General features: G+C 40.5%; 1 protein-coding gene across 1 annotated transcript in view; it reads right to left on the minus strand.

The window, feature by feature from the left end:
* Positions 1–1,185: 1,185 nt before the first annotated feature.
* The window catches only part of fbxo41 (F-box protein 41), a 29,008-nt gene continuing 15,747 nt past the window's right edge, over positions 1,186–14,446 (minus strand). The window contains exons 5-14 of the mRNA XM_072463442.1: positions 13,229–13,302; positions 10,016–10,395; positions 7,180–7,418; positions 6,961–7,076; positions 6,609–6,761; positions 6,428–6,523; positions 6,236–6,354; positions 4,957–5,115; positions 4,437–4,552; positions 1,186–2,417 (exon numbers count right to left, since the gene is read on the minus strand). Of these exons, the coding sequence (XP_072319543.1) occupies positions 2,355–2,417; positions 4,437–4,552; positions 4,957–5,115; positions 6,236–6,354; positions 6,428–6,523; positions 6,609–6,761; positions 6,961–7,076; positions 7,180–7,418; positions 10,016–10,395; positions 13,229–13,302 (1,515 nt within the window). The 3' untranslated portion in view covers positions 1,186–2,354. The remainder of the gene's footprint in view (positions 2,418–4,436; positions 4,553–4,956; positions 5,116–6,235; positions 6,355–6,427; positions 6,524–6,608; positions 6,762–6,960; positions 7,077–7,179; positions 7,419–10,015; positions 10,396–13,228; positions 13,303–14,446) is intronic.

A 14,446-nucleotide genomic window follows, 5' to 3' on the forward strand; every position in this document is an offset into this window, starting at 1 on the left:
CAGAGTAGTTGATAGCGAAGGCAGGATTGTCAAAAAAAACAAAACAAAAAACGAACAAGTGCTTTGTGTTACCTATTGTGACAGACCTTTAAAGACGGTAGAGTAGTTTGTGGAGTTACCAGGACTGGAAGAACATGAAAGAATGGACGAATCACAAACCACACGCACCACGATATGCAGCGATGTCCTCCAACACCGATTATGAAGCGGATGAAGCCTCCAGAAAAAGTGCAGTTGTTATTATTCACAAATCAGGCATAACACTGTGACCACCGATCGAACAATTCAATTGGAAACAAAGTGCAACATGTGTTCTGACCAGCGTTCAATCCAATAATACATCCATCCGTCTTCTTCTGCAGTCTAAGCAGGGACTCCCAGACTTCCCCCACCCTAGACACTTCCTTCAGCTCCTCCCGGGGGGCGCTCCATCCTTCCCACACTTGTGAACACGATCTCGAGATACTTGAAGTCCACTTGGGGCCAGGACTGCCATCACACACAAGAGCAGCAGCGTTGTTCTAAACCAGCCGTGGAGCGTCATCATTTGTACCTTGATTTGTCAAATGTGTCTTAATTTCGACTGCATCTAAGAGGACAAACTGCTCTCTTGATCACACACAATACAGGGACCAGTGCCATGATCAGAAGTGGGTAGTTACATTTTGAAACACTTCTCCTACTTTTGCTCCCACTTGAGTATAATATTTTACAGTATAAGAGTAACCTGTTTTGGTCACTCTTTCCACTGTGAGTTGTCTACAAGTTTGTGTCTATTCTTTGAAAATACCAGCTTTTGTGCTATATTTTATATAATATACTGTGTGATGTTTTTCCTTCCAATTACATTCACTTTAAATTGTGAGTTAGATGTTATTTGAGAAGCTGTTTCCTCAAGAACTCTTTTCATCTTAATCAAGTAATTTCTTTGAGCACTACTTTGCACTTCTACTTGAGTAATATTATTTTGAAGTATCTTTACTTTTTCATACTTTTTCTGCCCAGTGGCCACAGTGAAGATACAAGGGTCATAGTTTGATGCCTGATTGGTGTATTGTTGCTCTTTAGTACGTTAAACGCTAAAGAGAACTGCTTTTTAGAGAGGCAATGACACATGTGCCTCTAGATATACAAGCAAATAAAGCTTGTTTTGTATTGCACAATTTAAGTAGCTCTGAATTAAAAGGTGCAATGTGTACTATTTCCTTAAAGCTAAACAAAAGCTCTAAATAAATATGTTAAATGTTTAAATGCAATGTCTCTTAAACTACATTCTCTAAAATGCACATGCCGTTCCCGGTGTCAAGCATGTCAAGTCTTTAAATATAGCCAATCCTGATATTAATGAAACTCTTTTTGACAAGGTCAGTGACAACTTGTAAACATATTTGTTTGAAGAAATCCAAGTTAAGGTATTAAATGCAGCAATTTGAAGTGTGAACCACCTCCTGTTAGTATTGCTACTCATACTCTGTATTACACTATTTGGACCAAAATGACAATAATAATAATACTGCATAAATATGCATGAACTGTATTTACGGTAGTTTAGTTGCCTAAAAATACCACCAGAGGGCGCCAGCAGATTGGCAAACATGAATGGCTCTGTGGGACACTGCAGTATTATGCCTGCTTTTATGAATCTCTCCTTGTGATGGAACATTGGAGAACACACCGGAATGAAGACGTGAAGAATGGCACTGATGTGAAGAGAAATACACCATGGGTAAATATCCAGGCTCATGATTATTGAGGATAATATAACGTCAAGTTGTGTCATGGTCCAGTTCTTGTGAAACAGAGGTTGAATTGCAGCTGAGTCTTTGAGCAGTTTGTTCTGGAAGTAGTAGCTGACGTGTTTCTTCTTAGAACTGAAAAGTGCCTTTTGTCCAATTTGAACATAAAGCATAGCCAATCAAATAATAAGTGTATTGAGTCTTCATCTATTAAACAGTGTCTCCTTGAGAGAAAACACAAAGAACCCTTGAGAAAGTAAATCTATGTCCAAGCACAGTCCACTTATATAATCTTGATATTGGTGTGCAGTGTCATAAGGTCCGGCCATGAAACTGCTGTGTGGAAAGTAATCCCAGGTGTCAATAATAATGTGTTCTGAAGATGTTGAAAGTTACAGCGCTGTCTCCACATCCGGCTTTCTTGGCTGTCCTTCTCAGTGAATATTTCAAATAGCAGAGTTTAGTGAAGATCACCTTGGTTCTTGCTCTTCATCTTGTAATTGCTGAGGCCATTGCACGTCTCTTACGTTAACTCCATGCAGCAGGCTCCAAACAGCTGGTTCACTTATGATTGATAGGAGCCAAAATGGCGCCTCACCAAGACCTGTTCTAGAATTGTTAGCAGATACTGTCAGCTTTTACGTGGAGGATTTTGGAGAAGCCCGGCCTCTTCTTCAGACCCTAAAAAGAATAAAGAGTTTTTGAAAACGAGTGACAAAATATAAGTAGTGTATATGAATTATTAGCTGTTGTGCCACTGATTCATTGATTTGAATATAACATAACAGACAATGGAAGATAAAATTAAATGTTAAAGATAAAAAAAATAACTGTTCAAATAACAGCACAATAAAAACAGTAAAACATGTAAAAGGTTCTCCAAGCGCTGGTGGTTTTGATCAAACGTTAAGTAAAATCTGGTGAAATATTCCATAAAGCAACGTTTTTAAACCCTCATTATTGAAAAAGGGGCGGCTTATTCCCCATTATTCACAACCAAATGCAAACTGCTGGAGAAACTGCTGGAAATATTGGATGGAAATTAATCAAGGCACTGCAGACTCAAAAAATAGACACAACAAATTGATACCTTTGGAGCATAATTTTGGCGTCAGGAAAAAAACAAAGTGGATGACACAAACTGCACCAATGATGACACAGTAACAAACATCAGACCAAATGGGAAAATATGAATTAATTTGGAATTTACTAGACTTTGGACTAAGTGGGACTTGTATTGTAATTTAAATGTGCCGTGATTTTGTTTTCTGTTGATGCTTAGTTGATGTAATCTTGTATTCTTATTTAAAATGTTGCTGGTTGTGTTCTGTAGTGTTCTATGTCTAATGTTTATTCCTTAGCCCAAGTGTTTTAGGACTGTGCTGTTTTTAAATACTGGACTGAGATGATGGTTTTCAGCAGGGGCATTCATGTGACTTAAGACCCTTAGGACATGTATCTGGGCCTCAAAACTCCTGCCATGGACACAATAAATGGATACTTTTGGAGCATACTCTTGGCAGTTCAGCTTACATTGGCTGTTCATGGACATGCATCGTCTCATTAAACAAATAAATCTAAAAAAAATGAAAGAATCTTCACAAGCCAGAGACAGGACTTGGCTTAACTATCGGAATGTGGGCTTTTATTTTGAAAAGAAAGTCCAACAGGGTAAGAAATAATTCCCTCTCCCAATCTCTCTCGTTCTGAGTGCGATGATTGAACACGAGCCTCTTCTTTTAAAGCACATATAAATAGCTCCAAGCTGCTGGGAGCATTTGGAGAGGTTATCTAACTGCTGTGAGTGAGCCTCGTACCATCAATCGCTGAACACACGCTAACTGACTCACTAAAAGCGCCACATAAATAAAACCTGGGAGTTTTTAAACATCTGCACCTCTGAATGCGGTCGGCTACGAATGACCCGAGCGTCTCACGATGAGCGAGTTAGCGCCGAGTCATCCGAAACGAGCGTGTGTGCAGATTGAGTCACGCTTAAACGGTGTGTGTAGCTGTTGTACATATAGATTTCTACTGTACGGCGCTGCAATGCTGGTGAAAGTGTAGACATGCGGATGGTGTTATGCAAAACACCAGGGACACGTTCACTATATAAAGAAACAATGTGTGGGTTTAGGTGTAAGACCTTCCCCGGTTTGTTTTGCAACGCTTTGAACGCGGCGGAGGAATATATACGCCTGAAAATATTACACAGATTATATAAGAAATTGGCCAACACAACCACAAACTGAAAGACTGCTTTGGGTGCGCGCTGGTGGTGCAGAGGCATAAGGTGTTGCACATATGTTGCTGTTGCCATCTCAGTGTTATGGGGTCGCTTCCTGGCATCGGCTGTTTGCAGAATGTCTCTCTCCTCTTATGCGCTTCAGCTTTAGTGTCAAATAAAACCTTCAAGATGGATTTTTATTTTTATTTTTGAAGAAGAAGAATGCTTTTGGATGCAGTGGTTATGTAAATAATACTGTAATTTAATGTGTATTTCTAGCATTTCATGTATTTATTTTAAAATAGTGTTCACATTTGAGCATCTTTGAGGTTGATTTCCTCTTGAACCATAAAACCTCTTTAAAATGTAGCTAAATCTAAATATAAAGGTAAAAGTTTGTAGCATGTACTGTCTTCATTCTCAGTCTCAGTTGTTATTATTTGGTGAGTCATACTTATAAGCCCTTGTCTTACCTGCAGCTTAGTGACCATCTCGTCAAATAATTTTCTGGCCTCAGGGCTGTTGGGATCCTCAAAGTAGTCTTCTATACCAATCTGCACCACGATGGACTTCAGGCTGCGGCAAACGCCTGCAGTGGAGAACAAACACATTATTGTCATTGCAAACACATAGACTTGTTAGGTGTTCCTGGCATTTATTTTACAGTATAACAGCTCGTAACTGATTTTATCACTAAATAATCAATATAATGACTTGAAATAATAAGCAAAATTAATTACATTGCCCAAATGATAAAAGGGATAACTAAGTCGTTTACATTATAATTTCAGTATGAGCTAGTCCTTATGTAGTTGTAGTTCTATATAGTAAAGAATGTAAAGAATGAAGTGACAACACATTCTCAGTAGGATGAATATTTGTATTAACGACTGGAGCTGTGTACTTGAATGCCCCCACCGCCCCGGGACATGTGCCATCTGAGAGTCACAGTGTGTCCACAGGCGGAAACACAGGGGAACAGGCTGCACTCACTGTTGAAATGGAGCAGTGCTTTGGGGGTCACGGGTGTGGAGGTGAGCACCAGCATCTCCAGCCCCTTCAGCCCCTCTCGGCACACCTCTGCTGCCACCTCCTGGTTGATCTCGCTCACATGATCCAGCTCCAGCACCTGCAGTCGCATGCAGTTCCTGGCTGTGAATGGGAGAAATATGCAAAAAAGGACATAGTTTACATAAATAATGACATGTTTTGTTCCCCTACACTTTGTATAAGACGTGACAAGCCATTTTAATTTTTTTAAACATTGTCCTTCATTGTCCTGTTGACTATTACTGATATAAACATAATATATCTATGTAGGTGAATTGAAATCTTCAACCCACGCGCTCTTAACCCATTGAAATGATGATGCTCCACTGGCAGCACGTTTGAATTGTTCTTAATTTATTCCCTATTGTCAATCTGATAAAAGGAAACTGTCAAGCTCATGGGCTTATAAAACATAAAGGGAAAGATATAAACCTCTTATGTCCAGTCAAATAAACCATTCTGGGAAGAATCAGGATCAGTTTGTTTTCCAAACCCACTAATTAAATAAATTACAGAACTACTGAACTTTTATACAATTACAATTACACCTAATTTGAGGGTTTTTGGCTTCAAAAACACATGCTTCATCGACTGTCTGTCAGTCAATATCTCCCAACAATAGCCCAGCTTTCAATTTGATCCAAAAAGGAGTAGCATGTCAACCTGGCAGGTCACTCTGATAAGTGATACGACACACAGGCCTGTGACAGTTCTTATCTGACTCGCAGATGACAGCCAAAACATGTCAGCAAGGTAATTACATCTCCTAACTTCCTGTCTTTAAAAAGAACCTCTGTTTTTGGCTCTAACAAAAGAAGACAAAATGCACGTCTCTGGAGCTTCAATTTGAGTAATTTGAGGTAATTGTAGTCGGCAGTTTTAGGGAAAATCATCTGAAATTATACAAATTCACCCAAAAAGCTTTACAGTGACCAGTGATTGATGTGTTATAGACATAGGAGCTAAAAAGGATTAGAAGGTTTTATGAAACAGGACTCTACAAATTTAAGCTAAAAACAGTTTTCTTTAGCTGTGCATATGACTGAAATGATTTAATTTGCACTCTTCTCTTTTATGTCTTAAACTGTTTTGTGATTTCTGGATTATAATGCATTTTTCCCTGTTGTGTGAAGCACTTTGAATTGCCTTGTGTACGAATTGTGCTCTACAAATAAACTTGCCTTCCTTGCCAAGAAAAGTGGCTGAAACTAGAATGCTTTACCCAGTGATGCCAGTCCTTGAATGCCACATCCAGCTCCGCCCACTCCCAGAGCTCGGAGGTGTGGCCAACATCTGCCAATGGTCTGCAAGCAGCGATTACTGAAGCGAGCTGGCTGTTGGCTGTCAGCACATTCATTAAAGTGAGTAAAACTTGACAAGACAAAAGGATAACTTTATTAGAGACTATTACTACCATGGATGCAGTGGCGCCACCTGTAGGGAGATTATGTCTCTACAACCTGCTCCCAGTGCCCAGATGACCTCCTGGCCCACTGGGTCCGTGGCACTTCTGGAACACAGCGTATGCATTTTTAACTTATATAACATGAACAATGCTGTTATATTACGACACATGGGAGTGTGTTTGTCTCCACCTGTAGGTTACAGCCTGCAGGGCTCGGCAGTAGCAGCTAGCGAGCCAGAGAGAGCGGTCTGTCAGCAGGTTAGGGCAGTGAGAGATCTTCAGTATGAGCAAGCTAGTCCCTGTGGCTTTCAACAAGGCCTCCAATCCCTCCTCCAGACAACCACTGCATCGAGAAAATATCATTATATACACGCAAGCACCACAGTAAACACGCTTTGTAGTCATCAAATGATTGAGTATGAGTATAGGAAATTGGCTTGTGGTAATATAGAAGACTAATGTTGCATGTAGAAAACACTCTTAGTAAAAGAGTAATGTTGTGCTTGTAACTTGGCTGTACTTTCTTGCATCTGTATGCTCACCGTGTGCTTTTAAGATAGTCCTCCTTGCTCTCCTTTTTGCCTCTCTGTCTCGGCTTGAGGTTCTGTAGAATGAGGGAATGTGTCTGTGTGCACCACTGCGACAATGTGCAAAGGAACTAGGGGAGGAACAAAACAGACATGAGCAGAGGCAAAGACAACATTTGTATTGCAGTCTAAAAAGGAACAACATAAAAGTCAAGCGTGTAAGTCAGACTCCACCTTGGAAGAAATGCGAGCGTTCTCCAGCAGCACTCTGGTCCACACTGCCGGATGCCGGGCCACAAACTTCCAGTCTCGGCACACCTCTGCGGCCCGGAGGAGCGTTTTGGTGTCCAGGTAAGTGAAGATGCAGAAGAGGGCCGCTCGCATCTTGAGTACCTCTGGACTGATGACCTCGTTGGATTTGGAGGGGCTCTTGGGATGGCGACACGGTTTGCTGTAGATTGGTTCAGGTCGACCTATGGAGAAAAATATAAAATACAAGACATAAAACCAAAAATATATACGCAGTAGGGTCCAGAAAGTGCCGTTATCTTTTCTTTTTTTTAAACAGAGCGACTCGAAATGGTGCTATTTCTTCCCTGCAATGCTTTTGTCTGTCAAGTGAGTCAAATCTTGTAAAAGTGAGTGGTTTTAGACGGCCAGGCAAGCAAGGCGCTTCACGTGTTGCGAAATTGTACTCCTTATCTTTTAATTTATTATGATAGTACAATGGTCTGGTTTGGCCGCTTGGATAACGATGAGCGATGCAGGATGAGAGGTGCGGCGCATGATATGATAGGAAGCTTCCCCGGGAGCCTAGACACTGGCGGTGGTGAAAATAAAAACCTCTAAATATGGTGCTGAGGAGCAAAGGTGGTGCTGGGGTGGAGGAGTGAACTGCTGAATGGAGAGACGGTGGGCTGAGTTTGAAAGAAAGAGACTGAGCGGTGGTTGGCTCAGCTCAGCCTATCATAGCTGAGCAGGGCGGTGGAGGTAAGCGGGTGAAGCTTCAGGGTCTTACGGGCGTCGCTACGGTTTCACATACACCACACAATACCACAAGCCAATTTCAGAAACAAATCAATAGCGTATTCTATCCACTTTGTCGTGACCGTTTTGCCAACACATGCCATTGCAAATATACATTTTAATTAATAGTAATAATCGATTAGCCCTATATGACGCTTTGCCGGTCGCTTAACATTTTTGTGTATAATTCCTTTACTTCAGTTACTACTGTAGCTACAGCTGCCCTGGGGCACACTGACGGAAGAGATACATTTGTGGATTACACAGTTAAGTGTACATTTTTTTTATTTTGAATCTGTTACATTACCACATTTTTGTTTAATTCAAATAGATATTCAGAAAATATAGGATGCCTCGTGTACAGCAACACTACCAAACCCTGAGTAATACAAAGAAAATGTGAAATATGTAAAATAATTTGTCCGACATCTCAGTTTTCAGGAAGCTATGGTTCTCTTGTTTGATCGCTTGGCGGCACCACTCTCCACCAAGTCTTTGGCATGTTACACAAATGTCTTCCTTGGTGCCATCTTGGTATGTTCTGTTGCTATATATGGGATGCTCCCGTGTGTCCAATCCAAGCCTGCCTTATTCCTCTCGGCAAGAACTCAGATGAGTCATTCCTCTTTGGCCTTGGAAGGTGTCTGCTCGAAACCATCAGGGCTATGAACCATTGCTTACACTCTCTTATCCACTTTCACTCTTTCTTCCCCCCCCCCACACACACCACCTACGCTCAAGACTGCCAAGTGAACGCAAAAAGCCGGACTGTGTGTTACATGCTGGGGAAATAAATAACATGCACGGACCATCTGATCAAACTTGGCACATTACGCTAACAACGACGTCAAAGCCAGTGGCATGTTGTGTGCTGCGCATATCTTTACTTCAGTAATATCTTTGCCTTAATGCGGCTGCCATAGTGATTTGTCATAGGAAAGTGGTCCAGTTTTAGTTATTTTTTCACATGGCGAGAATACTGTGCAAAGTGGTGTTCAAAAAGCCAAACAGCAGGTGGGTGAATGGCAGTGAGTTTGAGCATTTTGGCAAAGGCAGCGAGAGGGATGTACAATCTGAAAAACATTATCATTCGGACTTGGCCGCAACACAAAAGTACTGATCAATTAGAAACACGTGAGGCAGTAGCAGCCAAAAAGATGCTCCAAACCGTAAAGCTAGTACACGCTAGTACACAGTATGTAGGGCTTAGAAAAAATCCTACATTATGAGGCAGCGATGGCTTATGATTTCTTAAAGCTTACTGTTGAGTGGCTTTAAGATGATAATAATAGTAATAATACAACATAATAATAATAAAAATAATAGTAAAAATAATAATAAAAAGGTCCTTCAATTTGTAGATGGCATTGTACGTTTTTACCTGATTCAAAGATGATTAAAACCCCTCTGCAATACATTCAACTTAAAAGTAGAATAAGTGAGCAAAAGTGTTGATTTAATACAGACGACTGTGAGAAGACAGCTCAGAAAGTACCACAAAAATAGAATTCTCTCGACTTAATGCATATAATTATATCATATAATCATGAGATCAGATTATTTGTGGAAGTACCGTGTATAATGCTAGTTAGATGTGTGGGGGCTCTAATTAGCTGTACCCTCCAACCCGTCCAACATCAGTCTCATCCACATTTAATCACTCCTATACGATCAGATAAACCTAAAAAGATCACCAAACCGTTCAACCCAACCAACATGGTGCTTGTTTCATTCTTAAAACAATTATATTAAACATCTGAATGCATATTTAATAATCTATTATCAAGTAGCAACAATTTAAGGTTCATCTCAAAGTTTTGGCCTTTGTTCAGTGCACGGTAAACGCTCTCAGGATTTTTCCCGAGTCTGCATGTAGAGACAGTTACAAATATACTACACAAACACAATTTTGATTCCTTGACATTGGTATATGGCAAGAACACTGTGGTTTCTGAATTGGATCTGTACAATTTGCATTCAAAGCATATTTCAAATACACTCTTGTACGATAAGCACACAGCTCGGAGGTAACAGGATGTCTTACCTATATTGGGGTAGTATGCTCTGACGTGGTGCGGGTACGGCGGTGCAGACTGCTGGACTTCAGCCACAGCCCTCCTCTCCTGCTCCCACATCTCCTCTGACTCTGTGGTCCGAGATCCCACATCTGAGACGTCCCCCTCTTCTCCCTCACTGTTTCTGTACGGGCGTCTCTGCCAGTTCTGAATGGCCTGTTTCCGCAGACCCCAGTTCCGGGACGCCCCGCCGCAGGAGGGCGAGCGCTCATAGCCGCCCCCTTCCCCGAGCCGGCACTGCATGTGATAGTACTGTGCATCGGGACAGTCCTCCATGGGGTGCATCTCCACACTGTCGCTGTCGTAGCCCCCGGAGCCCTGTGACATCGACTTGATCCGGCCAGACGCTCTGCAAAAGGGAAAGACAAAATGAAACAATTCACATCAAAGCTGTCGATTAATGTCGAATAGTGAAAGAATGGACTTAAAAACATACAAAATGAGTCTGTGTATTCCAGTAGTACATAGTAGAAACTGTAAAATGTAAATGATACATTTTTAAATGGTCTCTTTCTGTAGTATTTTTTACTATAAACCATGTACTTGATTTTCAAATGTTGCAAATCTTCAAAACAAGATTCATAATATCTAAATGTCAATATATTGTCCACCCCATATACAAAATGCAATTATTCTATAACTAATATTAATACTGCTGTGACCACCACTTTTTTACTACAACCACCATGAACACACGATCAACTGCAAGACCCCTAGAAATTGATATTTTTACCTACACTTTATTTAAATTGTTTTTTTAAATGTGTTCATTGCCATTTTAGGTTTTCCACCTCTGCTGTACAGTACTGCAACTACACTCATTGATGGAATAGTTCTTGCTTGTTAATGCCTCCCCTTCATCTGCTCCACCGCACGCAAAATATACAATCCTGAAATAAAATGTATTAAAAAATACATACCAGATTTGACAACACGGGATGCTCCAAACACAAATAGACTACAAAAATGAAATGGCAAATCAAAAGAATAATATTAAGAGATGTATATATGCAGAGGCTAAAGGTTTAAAATAACCTTCGCTCAAATAAATCCATCAAAAACCAAGTAATCAAATATGTATTATCCAGGATTACAGGTTTACTCCCATCCAATTTCTGCTCTTGAACTGAAAGAAGGATGCTGAAAACAACAACCAACAACTTAACCATGGGTAATGATCAATCTGACATTCATTACTCCCTAATTAGGTGATAGAGAAAGTGTCACTTCATTAATAATGTCTGCTGTTGAATTCAAATCAAGACATTAATGGCACAAAATGATCTCAACTGCAAGCAGTAATCCATCTTATTAGTTAAGAGTTTGTATAGGAAGCAGAGGCCCAACAGGGGTAAATATACTGCAATTATCATTAACACCTTTATCTGACATCTGGTAGACCTATTAAGTATAGACTCATACTGTGCATACAGGCAAAGCATGTCTGGAATGATTATACAAAGCTACAAAGGGGAAACAAGGAAAGTTACATCTCTTTGCCACTAGATAGAGCTCGGTGCTGAGGCACAGACTGGAGCTGGAATCACTGTATCTATTTAAAGTGTCTTTTCACTGTGTAATCCTGCCATGATTCCACCAACATCTATGAAGGCCTAAAAGGTTGTATGACTGCTCAGAATAAGCAATGCAAATGTGATAATAAGATGGCTAAAATCAATTTGAACATTTTACTGATGTAAAACTATGTTTTTATTCCACTCATCAAATAAAAGTGTAATACTTATTCTTGATTTTGGAGAATGAGGAACGAACAGGCTAAGAGTGTCACTGGACAAGAGTTATAAAATCAATACACATTTATAATCTATATGAATTATTGAATGTTGAATGTACATAGTTTCCATCAAATAGGTCCGTTATCGCACCACTGTCTGTACCTTGACAGGGTTAGTCTGGTTATCCAGAACACAAAAAAGAACACATTTACAAAAATGAAAAAACAGCTTTAATAGCAGCATGTCAGCAGAAAACATTAATTAGAGAGTCAATAGCATTAAATTACATTGAGGAAAACAATCTGGGGCCATCTGGTAGTCTTTAACAGTCTGACTAACATTGATCAACAAATAGCAGGAACTCTTGTATAAGTTCTTGATGTTCCAATTGGCTAAAATAGAGGCGGGCAGACGGCATTGGGCCCGTGTGTCACAACATGGTCTGTAGATGCATGGCTGATTCAGCGGGGAAGGCCGGGCAGATCCCCCTGTGATGGCACGTTAGGAAACACTCACATACCAACTGGGAATAACATTTATGTTAGTCAGAGCACTACCATGTGTCTGATGGGTCCAAAAGGGTCCAGAAATATACACCTGTGACGCTCAGGTCCCTGCTGTTCTCACTGTTAATGAACAACATGACAGACTGCACAAAAGGTTTCAAACATAAGCTATAAAAAGGTTCATAATATCAATGACTTATGACATCTGTCACGGCTCTATGATTAGAAATAAGATCAGTGTTTCCAATGAATAAAGGAATCTATGGTAACGCCCTGAGCACAACATCATATCAATCATATTGTTTACAGACCGTACTGTACCTGTGCTTAAGTCAAAAGCCATAAAACCAGACAAAAGTAAGTCTGTTCATTATAAACCTTTCCTAATAATGTAAAGAACACAAACCTGCAAATCTCCCTAACAAGTGCCAACCAACAATCAATGCCAAGTGAGAGCTTGACTTCTAGCATTACTCCATGTGTAGTATGGTGCGCCTGCAGAAAAACACAGTATAAACTGCGTATAGTATAAAATAAAATGTCAGTTGTAAAGCTCCCAGGGGGCCTGACAGATTGTGTTTCACTACAGCAGCTCACAGGTAAAAGGATGAGGCGCGCTCCATTCATTTGTCTGTAAAACCACAACAGGTAAACCCGCATTTCTCCAAAGGCCAATGAGAGCAATAAAAAAAAAAAAGAGTCTTTTTATTATGGCACTTTGTGAGATACTCAGATACAGATGCAGTTTGGTGGTCACAATGTTTTGCTTGGTATGATACAGAGCTTTGATTATTTGAACCTTGGGCATCACTTCACACAGGTTTAATTGGTATGCATAGAACCCTGAGGGCCTAACGCAGCTCTAGACAACTGAGAGTTCCCTCTTCTGAAGTAACTGTGTCGTTGTCGATACAAATGCGGGGTCAGAGCGTCCACTTACCCGGTGCTGGGGGAGGAGCGTCTCTCTGACACTTGGTACATTCCTCTTGTGCTTCCGGAAAGGCTGGAGTTTCTCTGTAAAACATGCGCAATTATACAAAACATGAGTACAATCAGTGTATTTTCCACGATCACAGTTTACAGTCCAATTAGTCGATACAAGAATACAAAGGCAGGACTGTCAGTTTAATAAATAATCAAAGAAGAAATTCACAAATAACCCACATCGCTGTTATCACGGGGATCTTACATATTTAAATGTTGCTCTGATAAATGAGACGTTCGGATAAAGGAGAGGGAATGACAATGACTTTAATTATGCACAATCATCAAATAAAAGTGTATTTTTAATGACAATGACAATTAATTGACAATCATGTCTGAGCAGGGGTTCGATTTCCGCTCGGACCAAGTTCTGTCGTTGTGCCCCTTATGCAAGACACTTTACCCGCCCTAATATGAAAGTGGCGTGAGCATGAATGGTTGGTGGTGGTCGGAGGGGCCGTTGGCGCAGATTGGCCGCCACGCTTCCACAGGGCAGGTGGCTACAATAGAAGCGCGTACCACCACAGAGCATGGGATGAAGGAATATTGACAAGCTTCGACAAGGCTCTAAAACACATTATTAAGGCATTATTATTATTATCGTCTGATTTATTTTTTCAAAAATAACCAGGTAGAACAGAAAGAAGCCACGGAACAGTAAAAAATAAAATAAAAAGTCAGTATTTGCATTTTGAGATTTTAAGAAGCCTATTTAGAGCCACAAAATGAACATCTATTGTCATTTCATCTGGACAATATCACATTTACCGTATTTTCCGGACTATAAGTTGCAGCCAAAAAATGCATAATAGAAAAGAAAAAAACATATATAAGTTGCACTGGAGTATGAAATGCGGTGAAAATAACAAGCAATATCACATATAAGTCGCCCCGGAGTATAAGTATATAAGTATAAGTATAAGTCGCACCCCGGCCAAAACTATGAAAGTGCAACTTATAGTCCGGAAAATACGGTACAGTCATGCCCCTGCTCTTTACACCCATCTGAATACAAATGACCGTGTGTAAACTACTGTATTGAGACATAGCTCGGACTCGTCACGAGAGGAAGTCATGCCCTATTCCTCTGACTGACACTCCCAAAATACCTCCGTGGCAGCGCGGGCCGTCTCCTAGGAGATGGGTCTGACCTCGATGATGCCACAGCGTGAGG

This window comes from Eucyclogobius newberryi, unplaced genomic scaffold (assembly GCF_026437365.1).
Source record: "Eucyclogobius newberryi isolate DKJ021-1_F unplaced genomic scaffold, fEucNew1.0.hap1 SCAF_4, whole genome shotgun sequence".
Taxonomy (NCBI): Eukaryota; Metazoa; Chordata; class Actinopteri; order Gobiiformes; family Gobiidae; genus Eucyclogobius; species Eucyclogobius newberryi.